At 50.0% G+C, this 15,813-nt stretch overlaps 1 protein-coding gene across 3 annotated transcripts in view; it reads left to right on the top strand.

The window, feature by feature from the left end:
* Positions 1-15,813, top strand: part of PLEKHA8 (pleckstrin homology domain containing A8) — a 40,393-nt gene that overhangs the window by 4,600 nt on the left and 19,980 nt on the right. For all 3 annotated transcript variants that reach the window (XM_056797290.1, NM_001199078.1, XM_056797291.1), the window contains 2 exon segments: positions 10,989-11,105; positions 15,099-15,254. In XM_056797290.1, the coding sequence (XP_056653268.1) occupies positions 10,989-11,105; positions 15,099-15,254 (273 nt within the window).

The following is a 15,813-nucleotide window of genomic DNA, read 5'->3' as shown; positions in this document are numbered from 1 at the left end:
TTGGGTCTCCCTTAGCTCGGATTGCCCAGGGCTCCGAGGATCCGGATTCTGCAGCAGCAGGGAGGAACCATTTCTATTGAACACGATGGAGCTTCACTCCAGAGAGCGGCTTGGGACCTTCTGTGTCCTCAGACATTACTGAAGTCTCGCTCCCCCGCTCAGTGCGTCCCAGACACGGGAGGGCGCTGACCACCGACCCGGTGGACCGGCCATTCCCCTGCCTCGCTTCGTCTGCACAGGCAGCGACATTGGGTCATTTGCTCATTGATTGTTCAGTGGAGTCTTCCTGAGACTGACTTCATTGAACTTTCTTTTACTGTCATTTGTATTGTATGATTTGATTTTCCTTTCATTGGGTCATAAACCACAGAACCCTAGATTAGGACCGGTAGGGACCTCAGAAGCCACGGAGTCCAGTTGCCCTTGTTTTACATCTGATCCAACGGAGGCCCAGAGCCGTGGCGCCAAAACATCCTCTAAGAAGTAGAAGGGACCTCAGAAGTCATCCATTCCGTCCCCCGATTTTACAGAGGAGACCATTGAGGCCTAGAAAAGTTAAGTGATTTGTCCCTGGCCCCCTGGTAGAGGCAGAATTCAAACCCAGGACCTCTGACTCCAAACCCGGTACTTTCCACCCTCCTACACGGCCTCCATTTGCCTGTGTACACAGCTTCCTATTAGCTGCATCCCTGGAGGAAGCAGGACAGGTCAGGGCTGGTCATGCCTTCTTTGGCAGACCAGGCACATCCTTGTTCCCTGGAGCACAGCATCTCATGGGGCCGTGCCGGGATTACTCACGTTTCACAAGATGGTTAGAAAAGAGGAAGGAAAAATAGCCTTCTTGAGTCAGTGCCTGAGTCTTGAGGGGATGACTCAGAGAAGAACCTTCCTAAGAGAGAAAAACCAACACCTGGAATCAGAAACATAATTCGAATGGGGTGGTGACTTATGGAGACAAAGCGAAGCGTTTTGGTCTACCGTGGACAGATTTCAAGAAATCATAAAAGAAATGGCCTGAGTGTCCTAGAGCCGAGGGCACGGGGGAATGGAGCACCTCTGGCAGCCACTTTCGGAGAGAAATCCCCCAGTGAAAAGCCCCGGAACGGTACAGCCCACATCCAGAGTTTCTGTGTCCCAGGAAAAAATACTGCCAGCAGCCAAAAAGAAGTCAGGCCAAAGTGTGGCCGCCTTTCCTCTGAAGGAGCAGGGAGCCACGATGGGCTCGGGACCAAGAATGACTTAGGAAAAGGCTGAAGGGAGGGAAAGGCCCAAGCTGCCCAGAGGCTGAAGCCCATGCTGGCATCAAGAGAAACACAAAAAGATGCGCACGAAGGAGCCCAGTCAGACAGAGAGCCTGGGAGGGGCCCCCAAATGGAGAGGGGGACTCTGAGGGAGGGAGGGAAGGTGATCTCCCCTCATTGGCTTGTGCCCAGACAAGAAGGAAGGGGCACGTGCATCTCTATCCTTTGAATTGGTCAAAGGAGGGAAGAAGACACAGAGTTGGGTATAGAAATCCATTTGCCTCAATGGGGAAGCAGGATGGAAAGGGGAGAAGGGATGGGAGGGAATTAGAGCAAGGGTAGTTTCTGGGAGAAATTAGTCATCTTTTTTTTAACCCCTTACTGTCCTAGAATCAATTCTGTGTATTGGTTCTAAGGCAGAAGAGCGGTAAGGGCTAGGCCATGGAGGTGAGGTGACTTGGCCAGGGTCACACTGCTAGGAAGTGTCTAAGGTCCGATTGGAACTCGGGACCTTCCGCCTCCAGCCCTGGTTCTCTGTGCACTGAGCCAACCCCGTTTCTTTTGAAAAATCAATCTTTAGCAAAGCAGACTTTCAGCAAAGGATGTACAAAACTATTTCTAGCAGTTTTCACTTTGGCGAAGAATTAGAAATTAAGGACTGCCCATAAATCGGAGAAGCGCCGGTCTGGGAATGGGATGGAATACTATTGTGCTACGAGAAACAAGCAAGGGGATGTTTCCGAAAAACCTGGGAAGACTTGTAGGAACGGACGCCAGATGAGGCGGGCAGAGCCCCGGGGCGTCGTCCATCCTGCAGCGACAACATGGCACAGACAGACAACTTTCCACGCTGACGAACTCTTAGAAGCATCCTCATGAGGCGCCACTCCCCAGGGCTGTGTCAAGTGCTCTGCCTCTGTCCGGAACACGGAGCGAGGCCTCTTGTGGAGGCGGGGAGGCACCAATGCATTTCTTTATTTGTCGGCTCTCGGACAGTTTGTAAGAGGGCTTTTCTCTTACAGGGAGAGAAGAGGAGGAAGGAAAGAACATGCAGAAGAAATGTGGAGCCTCCCTTGTCTTGGTGACGGGCCGTTAGAGTCAGTGGGTTCTAGGGAGAGGCTCGGCGGAAGTGGGGGCTTCGAAGGGCTGCTGTTCCAGGACAGGACAGCTGGGCATGGTCCGTGGGCACGTGTCGGTGAGGGATTCAAAAGCGGGGAGCCACGAAGAGCCTCAGGTGCCGCCGATGGTCCAGCTGGAAACGGAGCTTTCAGGGTGCGAGAAGGTTCACCAGCCCATCCCCTCTTTAAGAGATGCTTCCAGCTAGATCAATATTTAGGCATCAGTATCAGACTTACGGCCAACCTAATAAATAGGGGTTGATTTGGTCCTGTTCCTACTTTTCTTCTTAGCAGTAACGCCTTCCTCTCTCCCCTCCGGCCATGCAGATTCTCCCTGGCTGCCCAGGCCTGGGCCACTTCCTCTGTGGGGTCTCCTCAGGCCATTCTGTCCCTCCGTACACTCTTTAGCACTGCCTTTAAGAGGGGGCTGCTGCCTCCGCCGGCCCTGGAGGAAGAGCGGGTGAGTGGGCAGCGGGCAGCGGGCAGCTGCCCTCTGGAGAGGGATTCTGCTTTGGTTTTCAGAAGTAACTTAGAAAACTCATCGTCTGGCACCAGTTATGTCGGCGGCGGCTTCCCCTCCTGGAGGTCTGCTCTTCTCCGGCCTTATCGCAGCCTTTTCTTGGGCATCATCAAAGCTGGACGGTGTCCCGGGGATGGCCCAAACTCTGCACCTGCCCTTCGGTCCTTCCGGGATCAGGAAGCATCCCTGTCCTCTAGCCCTCCGGCTGCCTTCCTCGCATGAGTCCTCTTCCCCACGTTGGGCGGCACTGGGCATCGTGTCCTGGTGCCCGTTGGCACTGCCTCGGCTTTCTGCATTTAAACCCAGTAAAAGCTTCGGCAGGTTCTGGTTACTCCTGGATCTGGTCTCCAAAACTCTGGCAGCAAAAGTTTATCAAGAGATTTTCCCGCTTGCTGAGCCCTATTTCCAGAATGCTGCAAGATTCAACAGGAGCATCCCCTGGGCTCCCGCAGCCCCAGGCTGGAAAGGCGTGAATTCGGTGGCTGTAGACGTTGGCAAATGCCTTTCCTCTCAGGAACCTGAGATTGGGAAGAAGCCCCGAGGCCTGCCTGGATGCCAGAGCGCAGCTGGAGCCCTTTCTGCTGCCTCCGGACGCTTTTCCCTGCCTTTGTAGGAAAGCCGCCTCTTGCTGTCCTTTGGCCAGCCGGTAAACACAGATGATGCGCCAGGTGCTGGCAGCTCCCTGCCTGCAAACCCTCAAAACCTTCCCTCTTGGGAAGGAGGAAAGGCTCCCCGGAAGGACAGGGAGAGGAAGAGGGAGAGCAATCCCGGGCTGAGTCTGGAGCAGAGCACCTCGTACTGCTGTCCTTCAGCCCTGGGGCCAAGCAGAAGTCGCATCCTTCTAGGAAACTGCTCTGGAAACACTTGGACAGCCTGGGGGTTCCTGCCCCTCACCCAGTGTAGAGCCCAGCCCCAGGTCCTCCCCCCAAGCCTGCTTCTCCGTGGCCTCCCACCATGTGACATCTAGAGCCAGACACTCCGGGACATCTCAGCCCTAAAACGCCTAATACTGCGCCTGAGTTCAAATCCAGCCTCAGACACTTACTAACTGGGACTCCCCTGGGCAGGCCATCTAGCCTGCTTGCCTCAGTTTCCTCAACTGCAAAATGAGGACAATAATAGCCCTGACCTCTCTAGGGGGACCTAGTGAGATAACAGACTGATAGTGCTTCACCAGCCTCAGAGGGCTGACTGTGCCAGATCCTGCTTGTGAATGTTCCTTAGCTTTCTGCTGGGGAGTGTCAGGCAGGAAGAGCTGAGTTCCAGTCCTGCTTAAAATCCTCTTCTCCTCTGATGATTTCCATGGCCCTTATAGAGGCCTAAGTTGATCATTAAGAAAACAAATGAACCAACCATTGCAGAGCATCAGGTCAGAGCTCCAGCCTTCTCTGGAGTCCTGAGCTGGGACAATGATCCGAGCAGAGGAAGAAACTCGGGCCAGTGGAGTGACGGGACTTGCCCAGAGTCTCCTCAGGACTTCCTGATCGACTGCTAGAAGCATCCCGGAGGCCATTCCTCAGTGGGAGTGGGAGAAGAACTCTGGCTTTGGAGGGGATCTTCTGGCCCAGACACTCCTGGGCAGGCCTGACTAGATCCTTCCCCCTTCTCTACCTCAGTTTCCTCATCTGTGAAATGGAGGGATAAGGCCGTGGCTAGCCTTGGAGGTTCCTTCCAACCCTCTGGATCTCTAGACTCTGGCCAGGCCTCTGAGGAGGGTTAAGGAGCCCTTCAAGTCCATTTGGATCCAGGAGGCAGGGCTGAGCCTGAGACATTGGGGGAATTCCTTAGGGGCTACCATTTGGAAGAAGGATGTTAGATTTTGCTGAGCTCGTACTCTCGTGTAACATATTATGCCTTTGAAGGTGCTTTTGGGGGCCTAGTTTACCTCTCTGCATCCTGGGTGGGCTCACCTAGGAAAGGCAGCGAGGGATCTCCATTTCACCGAGGATGGCACGTTGGCCCAGCAAGGCCCGTGTTCATGTCACACAGTGAAGCTGTTGTCAGAACTGACTCCTCCTCCCTGGCCCAATGCGGATCCCACAGAGAAGAACGAAAGCCTCATGGGAGGCCGGGGCGATATTGTGGAGAGAATGGCCACTCAGGGTCAGGAAGTGCCGGCTTGGCCTTCGACCACTGAAGCCAGCTAGCTAGGCCTCAGGCAGCTCTGCAAGAGGCCTTCTGAGCTGGAACTCTCAGATCCCAGCCAGACCCACCCGCCAAAGGAAGAGCCCCATGGAAAGCGGAGGAAATCCCAGTGACAGGGAGAGCCACAAGCAAGGGCCACCATGTTTCTTCTTGTCCCTGAGAGTGAAGTCTGGGATGTGCAGAGTGTCATGGCCCCCTCCCTGGTCCCAGTGCTGAGCCTGCAGCGGCTTCAGCCAGCCTCCTGAATTTCACTTTCTTTTAACCAGAAGCCTTTTGGGAAATGACGCAGGGCCAACTTATTCAGTGGGACATTGGAGGAAGCAGAGCTGCAGCCCGTAGCCTCCATGGGGACAGAGCTGTCTCAGAAGGGATGGAGACCTCAGCCTTAACTCCAGGGAGATCTCCTTGACTCCTCTCTAAATTTCTGTGGTTGCCAAAGCCCAGTCAGGCACGTGGCCCCCGTGTTAACAAATCTGAGTGTCTGTAAGATGGGAGGTCCCGGGTTCCATTCTGGCCTTAGACACTTCCTAACTGGGTGACTCTGGGCAAGTCACTTACCTCCCACTGCCTAGCCCTTACCACTCTTCTGTCCCTCCTCACTGCTTCCCTTCCGTTTCCCTGGCTTTTCTTCAAAACTCAGCCCAAATGCTGCTTTTCACAGACGGATCTGGATCCTGCCCTTCTTGCTCCCCAAGAATCACCATCCATTTGGAGTCATTTGCCCCATATTTGGTAGGCTCAGTGCTGATTGCAAGTCCTCGTCCTCATCAGAACACAATCCCTGCCTTTCTCTGGGTCCCCAGAGCCCACACTGTAGGAGGTTTTTAATGAATGTTTGTTGATTGACTGAGGCTCTTAGGAGTGGGCCTTCTCCTGTGTATGCCCTCCCCAGCGGAGCAGTGACTCTGTGCCAATGATTCCCACCCCCAGAGCTCTGGCCTCCCTCCCCAGCTCCAGCCGACCCTGCCTCAGGGTCCTGGATCTCCCCCTGTTTCTCCCTCTGATCCCCCTTTGGTTTCTTAAGAAGACTGTTCGATATGGGGTGGCTGGTGGCTCAGTGGAGAGAGCGCTTGGCCTAGAGATGGAAGGGAACCAGAACTGAGGCCAAGATGGAAGGCAAGGGTTAGAAACAACCAAGACTTCTAGCCTAAGGCCCTCCGATCTCACTTGGCTTCCTGATTCCCTCCCCCCCTTCTCTTACCCACCCCACCCCACCCCGCCTCCAGGGTGGCATCATTCCCATCTGGCCCTGCCCCAAGCACTTGGCTCTCCTACTTTGGCTCTCCAGCTCTCCAGCTCTCCCTTCCCCCCGGCAGGTTTCATCTTGTCACTCCCTTGTTCTCACTCTCCAGGCCTGAGTTTCCTTATCTGTAAAATGAAGGTGTGGCCCCCAAATTCTAGTGCCAGGAGCCATCCCACCAAGCAGCTCTCCCACAGCTCTTTACCATCTGGCTGCAGCCCACCTTCCCAGGCATCATCCTCCCCCTCCCCTCCCATCCCACCAGACAGTCTGGCCCCTTCCTGTTCCTCAGCCCCACATGCCATCTTTCCACATCTTTGCCCAGACCGCCCCCCCCCCCTTCAGCTCCCTAGTTTCCTCCCAGACACAGCCCCGGGGCTTTTCCTGCTCCCTCAGGTTTCCTCAGCCTTCTATGAAGGTGACAGGCAGGTCCCCACAGTGAGCTCCCTGCAGCCAGGGCCTGTTCTGGGGCCTGGTTCTCCTCTGCACCCAGCACCCATGCTAGAGTGTAACAGACAGTTTGTATTGGGGATTTGTGAATCTCAAGGACCTAAGAATAGAGGGCAGCCTTCTGTTCCCTGCCAGAAGTTCACTGTTCTTCCTAATCAGCAATTTAGGTGCCTCTCACTTTCTTCTAGAATCCCTCATCTCCTACCCACAATAAATATTTCAGTCAGCAGACATTTAGTTCCCAGAGCTGTTGACTTGGAGCCAGGAAGACCTGAGTTCAAATCCAATCTCAGAGATTAATTGTGTGAACCCAAGCAAGTCACTGAAGCTCTGTTTGCCTCAAGTTTCCTCATCCACAAAATAGGGATAATAATAACAACTACTTTTCTGGGTGGTTGTGGGGATCAAGTGAGATAATATTTGTAAAGTGCTCAGCTCTATATATAGTAGTTGCCTCATAAATGTTTCTCTTACTATTAGGTGCCAGGCACTATGCCAAATGCTAGGGATACAAAGAAGCCTCAGACACCTGCTAGCTGTGTGACCCTGGACAAGTCACTTAACCCCCATTGCCCAGCCCTTACCTTACCTTTTGCCTTAGAACTATACATAATACTGATTCCATTGTGGAAGGGAAGGGGTTAAAAAGAAAACAAAAAAGAATCCTTGCCCTTAAGGAGCTGTAGAGAAAACTGGGGCCTGGGCCCTTCCACAGCCTCTTGGCTAAGCGACAGAGCTGGAGCAGCCTAGCTGGGACCAGGAGCACAGGTGTATGTCCCTCGATGAACTCAGAAGGGTTCCCCACCCCCAGCTTAGGCTGTCTAAGGACCCAAAAGCCATTGATAACATTTGGAGAAGAGTGTCTGAGTGCCATAGTGCCATGTTACACTGGGGGGAGAGGGGGAGGCAGAGAGCCTTCTATATTATACAATAAAACGGCACTTTAATATTACTCATTTATAACCCTGCTCCCCTGATGGTGGCGTCCCCAAAGGTTTTGTCTCTAGCCACATTCTAGTCTCTGTACTTTCTCCTCTCTAACTCCCAGTGGTTCCCAGAGCATTCTCCAGGTCCTGGACAGAAGCAACGCTTGTTGGACCTTGAACTCCAGCCCCCAACAAGGCACCAAGCCCTGCTTGTCCCGCAGGGACCTCACGGCAGCTCTGACACCCCCAAATCTGTCCCTCCTTTCTGCCTGGGGCCACAATCAGTCTCTCAGAAAGGCTTGCTGCAGCCTTGGTGGGGCTTTCCGGTTTTCCTTCTCTTGAATCTTGCTAAATTCTTTTTGTGACACAAATACGGTACTGATTCTCAAGCCAGGAAGACCAAAAACGGAAAGAAAACTATGGACCAAGCTCTTTAAGGAACATAGATGCAAAAATCTTCAATAAAGCACTAGCAAGGAGACGACAGCAAGTGATCCCAAGGGTTATTCACTACGACCGGGTGGGATTTATACCAGGAATGCAAGGCTGGTTTAATCAGGAAAACCATCCACATAATCAAGCATACCAATAATCAAACCGACAAATCACATGCTCTCAATAGACGCAGAAAAGGCCTTTGACAAGATACAACAGCCATTCCTACTGAAAACCCTAGAAAGTCTAGGAATAGAAGGGTCTTTCCTCAAAATAATAAACAGCTTATATCTAAAGCCATCAGCGAACATCATCTGCAATGGGGATAAGTTAGAAGCCTTCCCAGCAAGATCAGGAGTGAAGCAGGGATGCCCATTATCACCGCTATTATTGAATACTGTGCTGGAAACGCGAGCGGTACCAATTAGAGAAGAAAAACAAATCGAAGGGATCAAAGTAGGCAGTGAGGAAACTTAAACTATCGCTCTTTGCAGATGATAGGATGGTCTGCTTGGAGAATCAACTAAAAAGCTACTCAAAATAATTTAGCAAAGTTGCAGGGTACAAAATAAACCCACACAAGACATCAGCATTTCTATATATTTTCAACAAAACTCAGCAGCAAGAATTAGAAAGAAACTCCATTTAAAATCAATCTAGACAATATGAAATATTTAGGAATCTATCTGCATTTTTCCTTCTCTCTCATTTCCCCCCTCCAGTCATTTGCTAAGACCCATCCAATCTACTTGTGCAGTATGCTTTTCTTTTTTTCCTCCTGGGGGTCACTCTGATCCTTCTTTGCTGTCCCTTCTCTCATCCTATCAGTACTGCAGCCTCTTTCTAACAGTCCTTCTCAGTTCTGGTCTGATCCCTGCCTAATCTGGTCCCCAATGAGACTCTTCCATCATATGTGATGTGCAGATGATGTCTGAGAGACCTGTAGCTCCTTTGCTCACAACCATCTATGGCTCCCTATTGCCCTTGTAATAAAATCCCACCAAACCCTAGCTCAGTGTTCAAGGCCCTGTCCAACCTGGAGCGCCTTTCATTTTTGTCTTTATCTCCATCACCTAGCAGGTACCTGGAAGGAATAGGCCCTTAGGAAGTACTTATTAAGAGTCAACTTTCCACACTTACCACATCCTGTTCTCTTCTACAGACTATTCTAAATCAAACTGGACTGTATGCTGTCCTGTTATCTCCTGCCTCCTGGCCTTTGCTCTGATCAAACCCTCTGCCAGGATTGCCCTTTCCAGACTCTATACTTTGCTTTTGGAAAATCTGCCACAAGAAGGGATGGACTCGGCAACCATCTCAAAGGGCGTCTCCTCTGTGAGCCCTTCCCTGATTCTCAGCCTCTCCAGCTCACAGGCAAAAGGGTTCTCTTCCTCCCAGGATCTCTGACAAGCAATGCCGCATACATCTTTTTTTAAAAACCTTAATTTCCATCTTACAGTCAATACTGTGTGTTGGCTCCAAGGCAGAAGAGTGGTCAGGGCTTGGCCATGGCGGTCAAGTGACTTGCCCAGGGTCACACAGGCCAGACATGAATCCAGGACTTCCCGCCTCTGTCCACTGAGCACCCGGCTGTCCCTTGAACATCTTGAAGGCACAGATAATCAGATTTTCTTTGGCCAGACAGTGGTCTAGGGGGAGAGTGTCCCTGCTAAGCTGGGGCGTCGTTTAAAGCTTCTGGACCGTGTGGCCCCGTCCCGCCTTTTCACACTTGCTTCATGGCATTGGATACGTTTGGAAAGACTCACTCGTCACCAGGTTAGGTGCAGGGAGGGGAGGCGGGGAGGCCAAGCTCAAGAGGGAAGTGGTGGGAGGAGGAGTGGCTGTTCCCTCCCCACCCACAGGCCTCTTGCTGACCCCAGATAATTACTAATATGTCCGCATTAAAGTCAGAGAGGATCAGCATTCAGCCCAGCTGGAGCCACGCTTGGGAGGGTTTGTGGCCAGCCAGCGCCGTGTTCCGTCCAGCACGCACATGTGCACACTGCAAACCAAAGGCTCTCCCCTGGTCCTTTTCCGCCATCTCTTTTGAAAGGACAAGCAGGGGGCAGCTGGGTGGCTCAGCCAGGCCTAGAGACAGGAGGTCCTGAGTTCAAATCTGGCCTCAGACACTTCCCAGCTGGGTGACCCTGGGCAAGTCACTTGACCCCCCACTGCCTCGCCCTTACCACTCTTCTGCCCTGGAGCCAATACACAGTATTGATCCTAAGAGGGAAGGGGAGGGTTTAAAAGAAAGAAGGAAAAAAAAGAAAGGACAAGCAGGAGAATGGAAGCTGCCCGAGAGCAGGGCCCGGCCTCCTCTGAGATTGTATTTTAGTCTTTCAATTCGTAAACGTTTCTCTCTCTTCTCTCCCAGCTCCGTGCCCCAGTGAGAGTCTGCGGCTCTGTCACAAGGCGGCTCTCACGGGGATTGTTCCATGGCTCTGCCTTGGGCCCTTCTGTGGTCTTTGTCCTTTGGGTGTCTCCCTCTCCGTCTCTCCATCCCACCGTGCGATGCTGAACATTAAACATCCGTTCCTACAAGGCCTCCACAGTTCCTCCATCATTTCTTGCCCAGCAGAGGTCCTCCATAGGACCCCATTCCCTGCCCCCAACCCCTTGGCCGCCATGACACTGGCTGAAGCAGAAGGACAGCCTCCGCGTTGATATCCCTGGAGACTTGGGCTTCCTAGGAAGCCGGCCAAGGTTCGAGGGAATGAATTCAATCTAGACGCTGTTGAGCTGACCCTGGAGACTCGCCTCTGACTCTTCCTGACAAATGATTCTGGGCCCATCATTGCTGCGCCCTCAGACTCAGTTTCCTCATCTGTAAATGGGGTCAGCAGTGGCCCCCTGGGGGTAGGGCTCTGCCAGGCTGGGCACAGCATCATGGATGCCTCTCATTTCTCTTTGCAGGTTGGCAGCCACGGTGGTTTCTCCTGTGTGGCGGCATCTTGTCCTACTATGACTCCCCAGAGGATGCGTGGAAGGGCTGCAAAGGGAGCATCCAAATGGCCGTCTGTGAAATCCAAGGTGAGGCAGTTTTTTAAATTTTATTTATTTATTTTATGAGGTTTATTAAAGATTATTAGAATTAAAGATACAAACTAATGCCTAGGGCTGATTAACCCATTCAAAGCTTACTTACCACATCTTGCAAATGGCCAAGCAGAGTTTGCGAGAGCATAGAAGAGGGAGAGGTAGCTGTTAACCTCCAGTTAAATACTCATTGTGATCTCGCCCAGGTGGAGACTCAGGTGAGATTATAGGGAATTCTGGGAAATACCAAAGACTTCTGGGGATTGAAGTCTAGTTTTCAAATCTCCATTTTGCATCCCCCCCCCCCTGTTCCCCCCAGTCCCCCAGGCCCGAGGAAGACTAGCCTTTCCGCTGGGTCTTGTAAACATACCAACTTTGAAATTACAATAATTTGAGGATAAGAGGAAAAGAGAACAAAACCAATAATTGCTCGACACAATGACAAAAAGCCAGTTAGGGGGCAGTCCCCTTTGGCATGAAAGTATACATACAAGTAAGTGTTCAGTCAACCACACCCAAAGTTCATTCTTGATCTTCTCGTGCAGCTTGTGGTCTGTGGGGGCATCTTCATGGTGTCTTCCCCAAACAGTTCAGTTTCTAGATTCAGAGAGGTAGCATGTTTCTTAACCTAAAATTTCTCTCTCAAGGAATTTAAACTTTGTAATTTTAAATAACAATAATTTTACATTCCCCTCCTGAAGGGAGTGATTGAAAAACACAGGGATCACTTAGGGATGCATGGCTGATTTATTAGGTATATGAATCAATTGGTAAGAGAAATCAAAAACATTAAAAAAAATCCAAATAAAAAAATTTTCTGGATGAAATATAGACTATCAAAGTCTTATGTGTAAAAATTCCAAGTAAAGGAAAAATAAATCTGTAACAGGTCCTTGAATCAGAGCCCAATTACAATGATATAAACAATTAAGCATTTACCCAGTCAGTAGCCAAGACTACAGAAAGTTGCTGCATTATGAAAGACAGAAAAGGGACGAGATTATAGGAGCCAGGTAGGAGCCAAATTTGAGATAAGCATTTTCACAAAGAGTGTGGATACAAGGAAGGCCTACATCTTAAAGTATGTCAAGCTTTGCAACCTCGAGTCTCACACTAGGTTCAAGTCCTTTGTTTTGGCTTAGAATTTTCATCAACCCCTTTGGGGATTGGTTGGTCTCTGACCTTGTGCTTGATTGGCACTGTGCAATGGCTCTTTTGTATATCTTGTCCTGGAATCAGACAGAATCATTAAGCAAAGTCCCATAATTTTTATCAATAAATGGCATCATTTTTTATAGTCTCAAGCTTTTTGGGCATGCATTGACATTATAGCAAATATATTTTAAATTTAAACTGCAAAATCAAAAAAAAAAAAAAAAGAAAATCTTATTACTGGTGATGTGCTTCAAATATAAAAAGGAAAGAAAAAATTAAAAAAAACTGAAATAGTATATTGTACATGCAAGAACAATATAATAATAAAAGAGTTTTAAAAAGAAAAATATAGCTTATAATCATTGACACACTGTGTCAGCTAAGGAAATATAGAATACAAGGTTTCTCACCAAAAATGAGATCCATTTCCTCTTCATATCTGGCCATGATCCACTATGAGTGCAAGCAAATGATTTTCACAAAGTAACAGTTTTTTATAAAGAACAGTAGTTCAAAATCCCCAAAATTCTCAATAGTCCAATTAATTACAATAGGAAACAAACCTACTATCTTATTTTACATAAGCTGTTGTATGACATTTAAAGAAACTGGATACTTGTCATAAGTTTTTCAGGGGTAGCAATGTTCAACCTTGGCAAACATATTTTTAAACAAAGTAAAACTTATTTGGGTCTAGAACATCATCAAGAAATCTAGAGATCATTCTGGTAGAAGTAAAGTGAGCTGAAGAGTTATAAATGAGAGATGCTCCTCTTTTGGGAGTCATCCAGGGGTACAATGCCCTAGAATTAACTTCCCAGCTCCTTTGGTATGAGACTGTGATGTCCCATCCGTTCACATTTTTATAAATGTGGGAGGTGGGGGTTATAATTGTATTTCACTTCAGCTACTAAAATGGACCTTACCTCCTGTTAGAAACAGGCAAAATGACCAGAGTTGTTGGAAAAAAAATCTAAAAATCATGTATAAACCCTTAAAATCAATTTGAGATATTTAGCTAAAACTTATTAAATTTTTCAAAGGTTGTTATACAATTGTAACCAGTTCTGATGAAGTCCATCTATCCTCTATGTGACAATTTACAAAGTCAAAAATAGAAAAAGGCTGTTTTTATATGTGGGCTTATTCAATAATATTTGTTCAGTATAGTTATAGGGGAGGCAACAGAATATAACAGTATTAAAACCCAGTACATTAAAATGATTCAGTGTAACAGAATAGTATTGATTGCATTAATATATGAACTTAAAACCACAAAATTAAATCTTAAAACAATCAGTAAAATGCAATAAAATACAGAGATTTTTTATAAAACATTGGAGTCTGAAAAGTCTTAAAATATATAGCTTCCAGTCTCTTAAAGTTCCTTGGTTTTTATCCATTTAGATGCCTTTTATCAGAATTATGGAATTGGTTCCAAGGCAAAAGATCGTTAAGGGGTAGGCAATGGGGGTCAAGTGACCTGCCCAGGGTCACACAGCTAGGAAGTGTCTGAGGCGAGATTAGAGCCCAGGACCTCCCTTCTCTAGGCCTTGCTCGCTCTCAATCCACTGAGCCACTGAGCTGCCCCCCCCCCCACCCCCACCCCCCCGCCATAGTGAGGGTGGGTTTTAGGAATCTCAAATTGAGCCAAAGAGTTGCAGGGAGATGAAATTCTCTCCTGAATCTCAGGTAAGATAAATAAAAGAATCAGTGCAGTCATGAAATAATATCCTTTTTGATAGGAAATGCACTGCTCTCTCATAGAATACGCCATACTTGTAACTTCCTATTTGGAGAAGTCTCTTCCTTCTCCTCATTGTCCCCTCCTGTGGACCCTTGCCACATAGAGGCTAATTGTAGCCTAAGGAAAAATCACCCCCATTTTTACCAGCTGGTTTTTGATTCCGAAGACACAAGGGGCAGCTACCAGCAGCCTGGATCCTGGGGCTGGCCTGGAGCAATGAGCAATCTGACTTGGAGGCCAGAGTTGCTGGGGCCGGGGCTTGGACTGGGCCAGGTGAGCAGGCAGGGCCAAGCAGGTCCGGAGCAGATGACTGAAGGCAGGCAGCTGGCAGCAGGAGCAAGTTGAGTCAGAAGCTTTGCTGAAAAGCCTTGGAGAAACGTGGCTTAAAAAAATTATCTAGGCAGTTGTTCCCTCTACAGCTGATCAAAATGCTATTAAAAGCTGAACTTATGGATAGTCACAGTAGAGAAAAGGTTTAGGAAAGTTAAGAAGATTGAGGGTATTTTGTCACAACCGACGTGGTTAGCCACAAAGCCTGAGAACCCAGCACTGAGGAGTGGAGGCATGATCAAGCCCCCAAGAAAGCCCCTGTTGGGGTTTGCTTTTCATGGGAATTGGAAAGAAACAGAATTTTCTCCTTATTGCATTACCTCCTTGCACCCTCCTCCAATGAATGCTCCAAAGCAGTGATGGTGAGCCTGTGGCACAGGTGCCAGAGATGGTATGCTCTTGGGCACCCAGGGGATTCTTCCCCTATGCGGGATGGGGGGAGGGGCCAGCACTCAGTGGGGGAGGGGCAGGGAGGGGCCCGGCACTCTATCTCTCTAAGGTTTGCCATCATTGCCCTAAAATATTTATTGCCTTTGACATTAAGATATCAGCCTGTGCCTAGGGAGGACGGTGACGTCACTGGCTCCTCCAAACACACAAGGGTGATGCAGTACCTCTACTCTGGGTGCTTCTGCATCATCTCCTCCAGCTCCTCCTTTGGAGTCCGAGCTGAGGCTCACAGCAGATGAGGGCCCTGGAAGGCCTGCCCAGAGCAGCTGGAAACAGCGTTTTAATCCATTGCTCTCGGTTCCCAGTTCACTCGGCAGATAACACGCGGATGGACCTGATCATCCCTGGCGAGCAGTACTTCTACCTGAAGGCCAGGAACGTGGCGGAGCGGCAGCGGTGGCTCGTGGCCCTGGGCTCAGCCAAAGCGTGCCTCACAGACATCAGGGCCCAGAAGGAGAAAGGCGAGTGTTCCTGACTGGCCTTGTCTGGGTCCTCCAGGCAGGCCCTCCAGCTTCTTGTCCCTAGGGCTGCCCTTCCCCCGCTCAGGAGCCTTCTGTGGCCCCCTCCGGCCTCTCAGGGACATGCCGTGGGCTCCTGCCCATCCCTCCCAGACTGACAGTGACAGTCCGCGAAGTAGCCGCGTCCTAGCGACCATTTACCTACAGTTTGAGGCTTTCGGAGCCCTCCCCGCTCTCCCGTGACCCTTCTCCCCACTCACAAACGGGAGCCGGGCAGCGCCCAGAACACAGCCTCCCGCAGCCTCGCGGAAGTGCCCAGATACGGCATTAGAGCTCCTTTTGGCGTCATCCTTTACCTGATTCTGATCTCTGGCCTGTCGAGCCAACCGCACAGTTCTAAGGCCCCAAGCCTTTTCCGGTTAACCCGTACCCAGCTCTGCGGGACGCATTCAGGACTTCTCCCGCTCACCAACAGCGTCCTCGAGGCCTCGTGGCCTCTCGCCTGTTGTGCCTGTTGAGGGCAGACAGCGTCTGGGGGCCAAGATGGCCCAGGAGGGCGTCC

Source organism: Monodelphis domestica, chromosome 5, assembly GCF_027887165.1.
Source record: "Monodelphis domestica isolate mMonDom1 chromosome 5, mMonDom1.pri, whole genome shotgun sequence".
Lineage (NCBI taxonomy): Eukaryota > Metazoa > Chordata > Mammalia > Didelphimorphia > Didelphidae > Monodelphis > Monodelphis domestica.
This window is presented reverse-complemented; position numbering and strand designations above follow the sequence as displayed.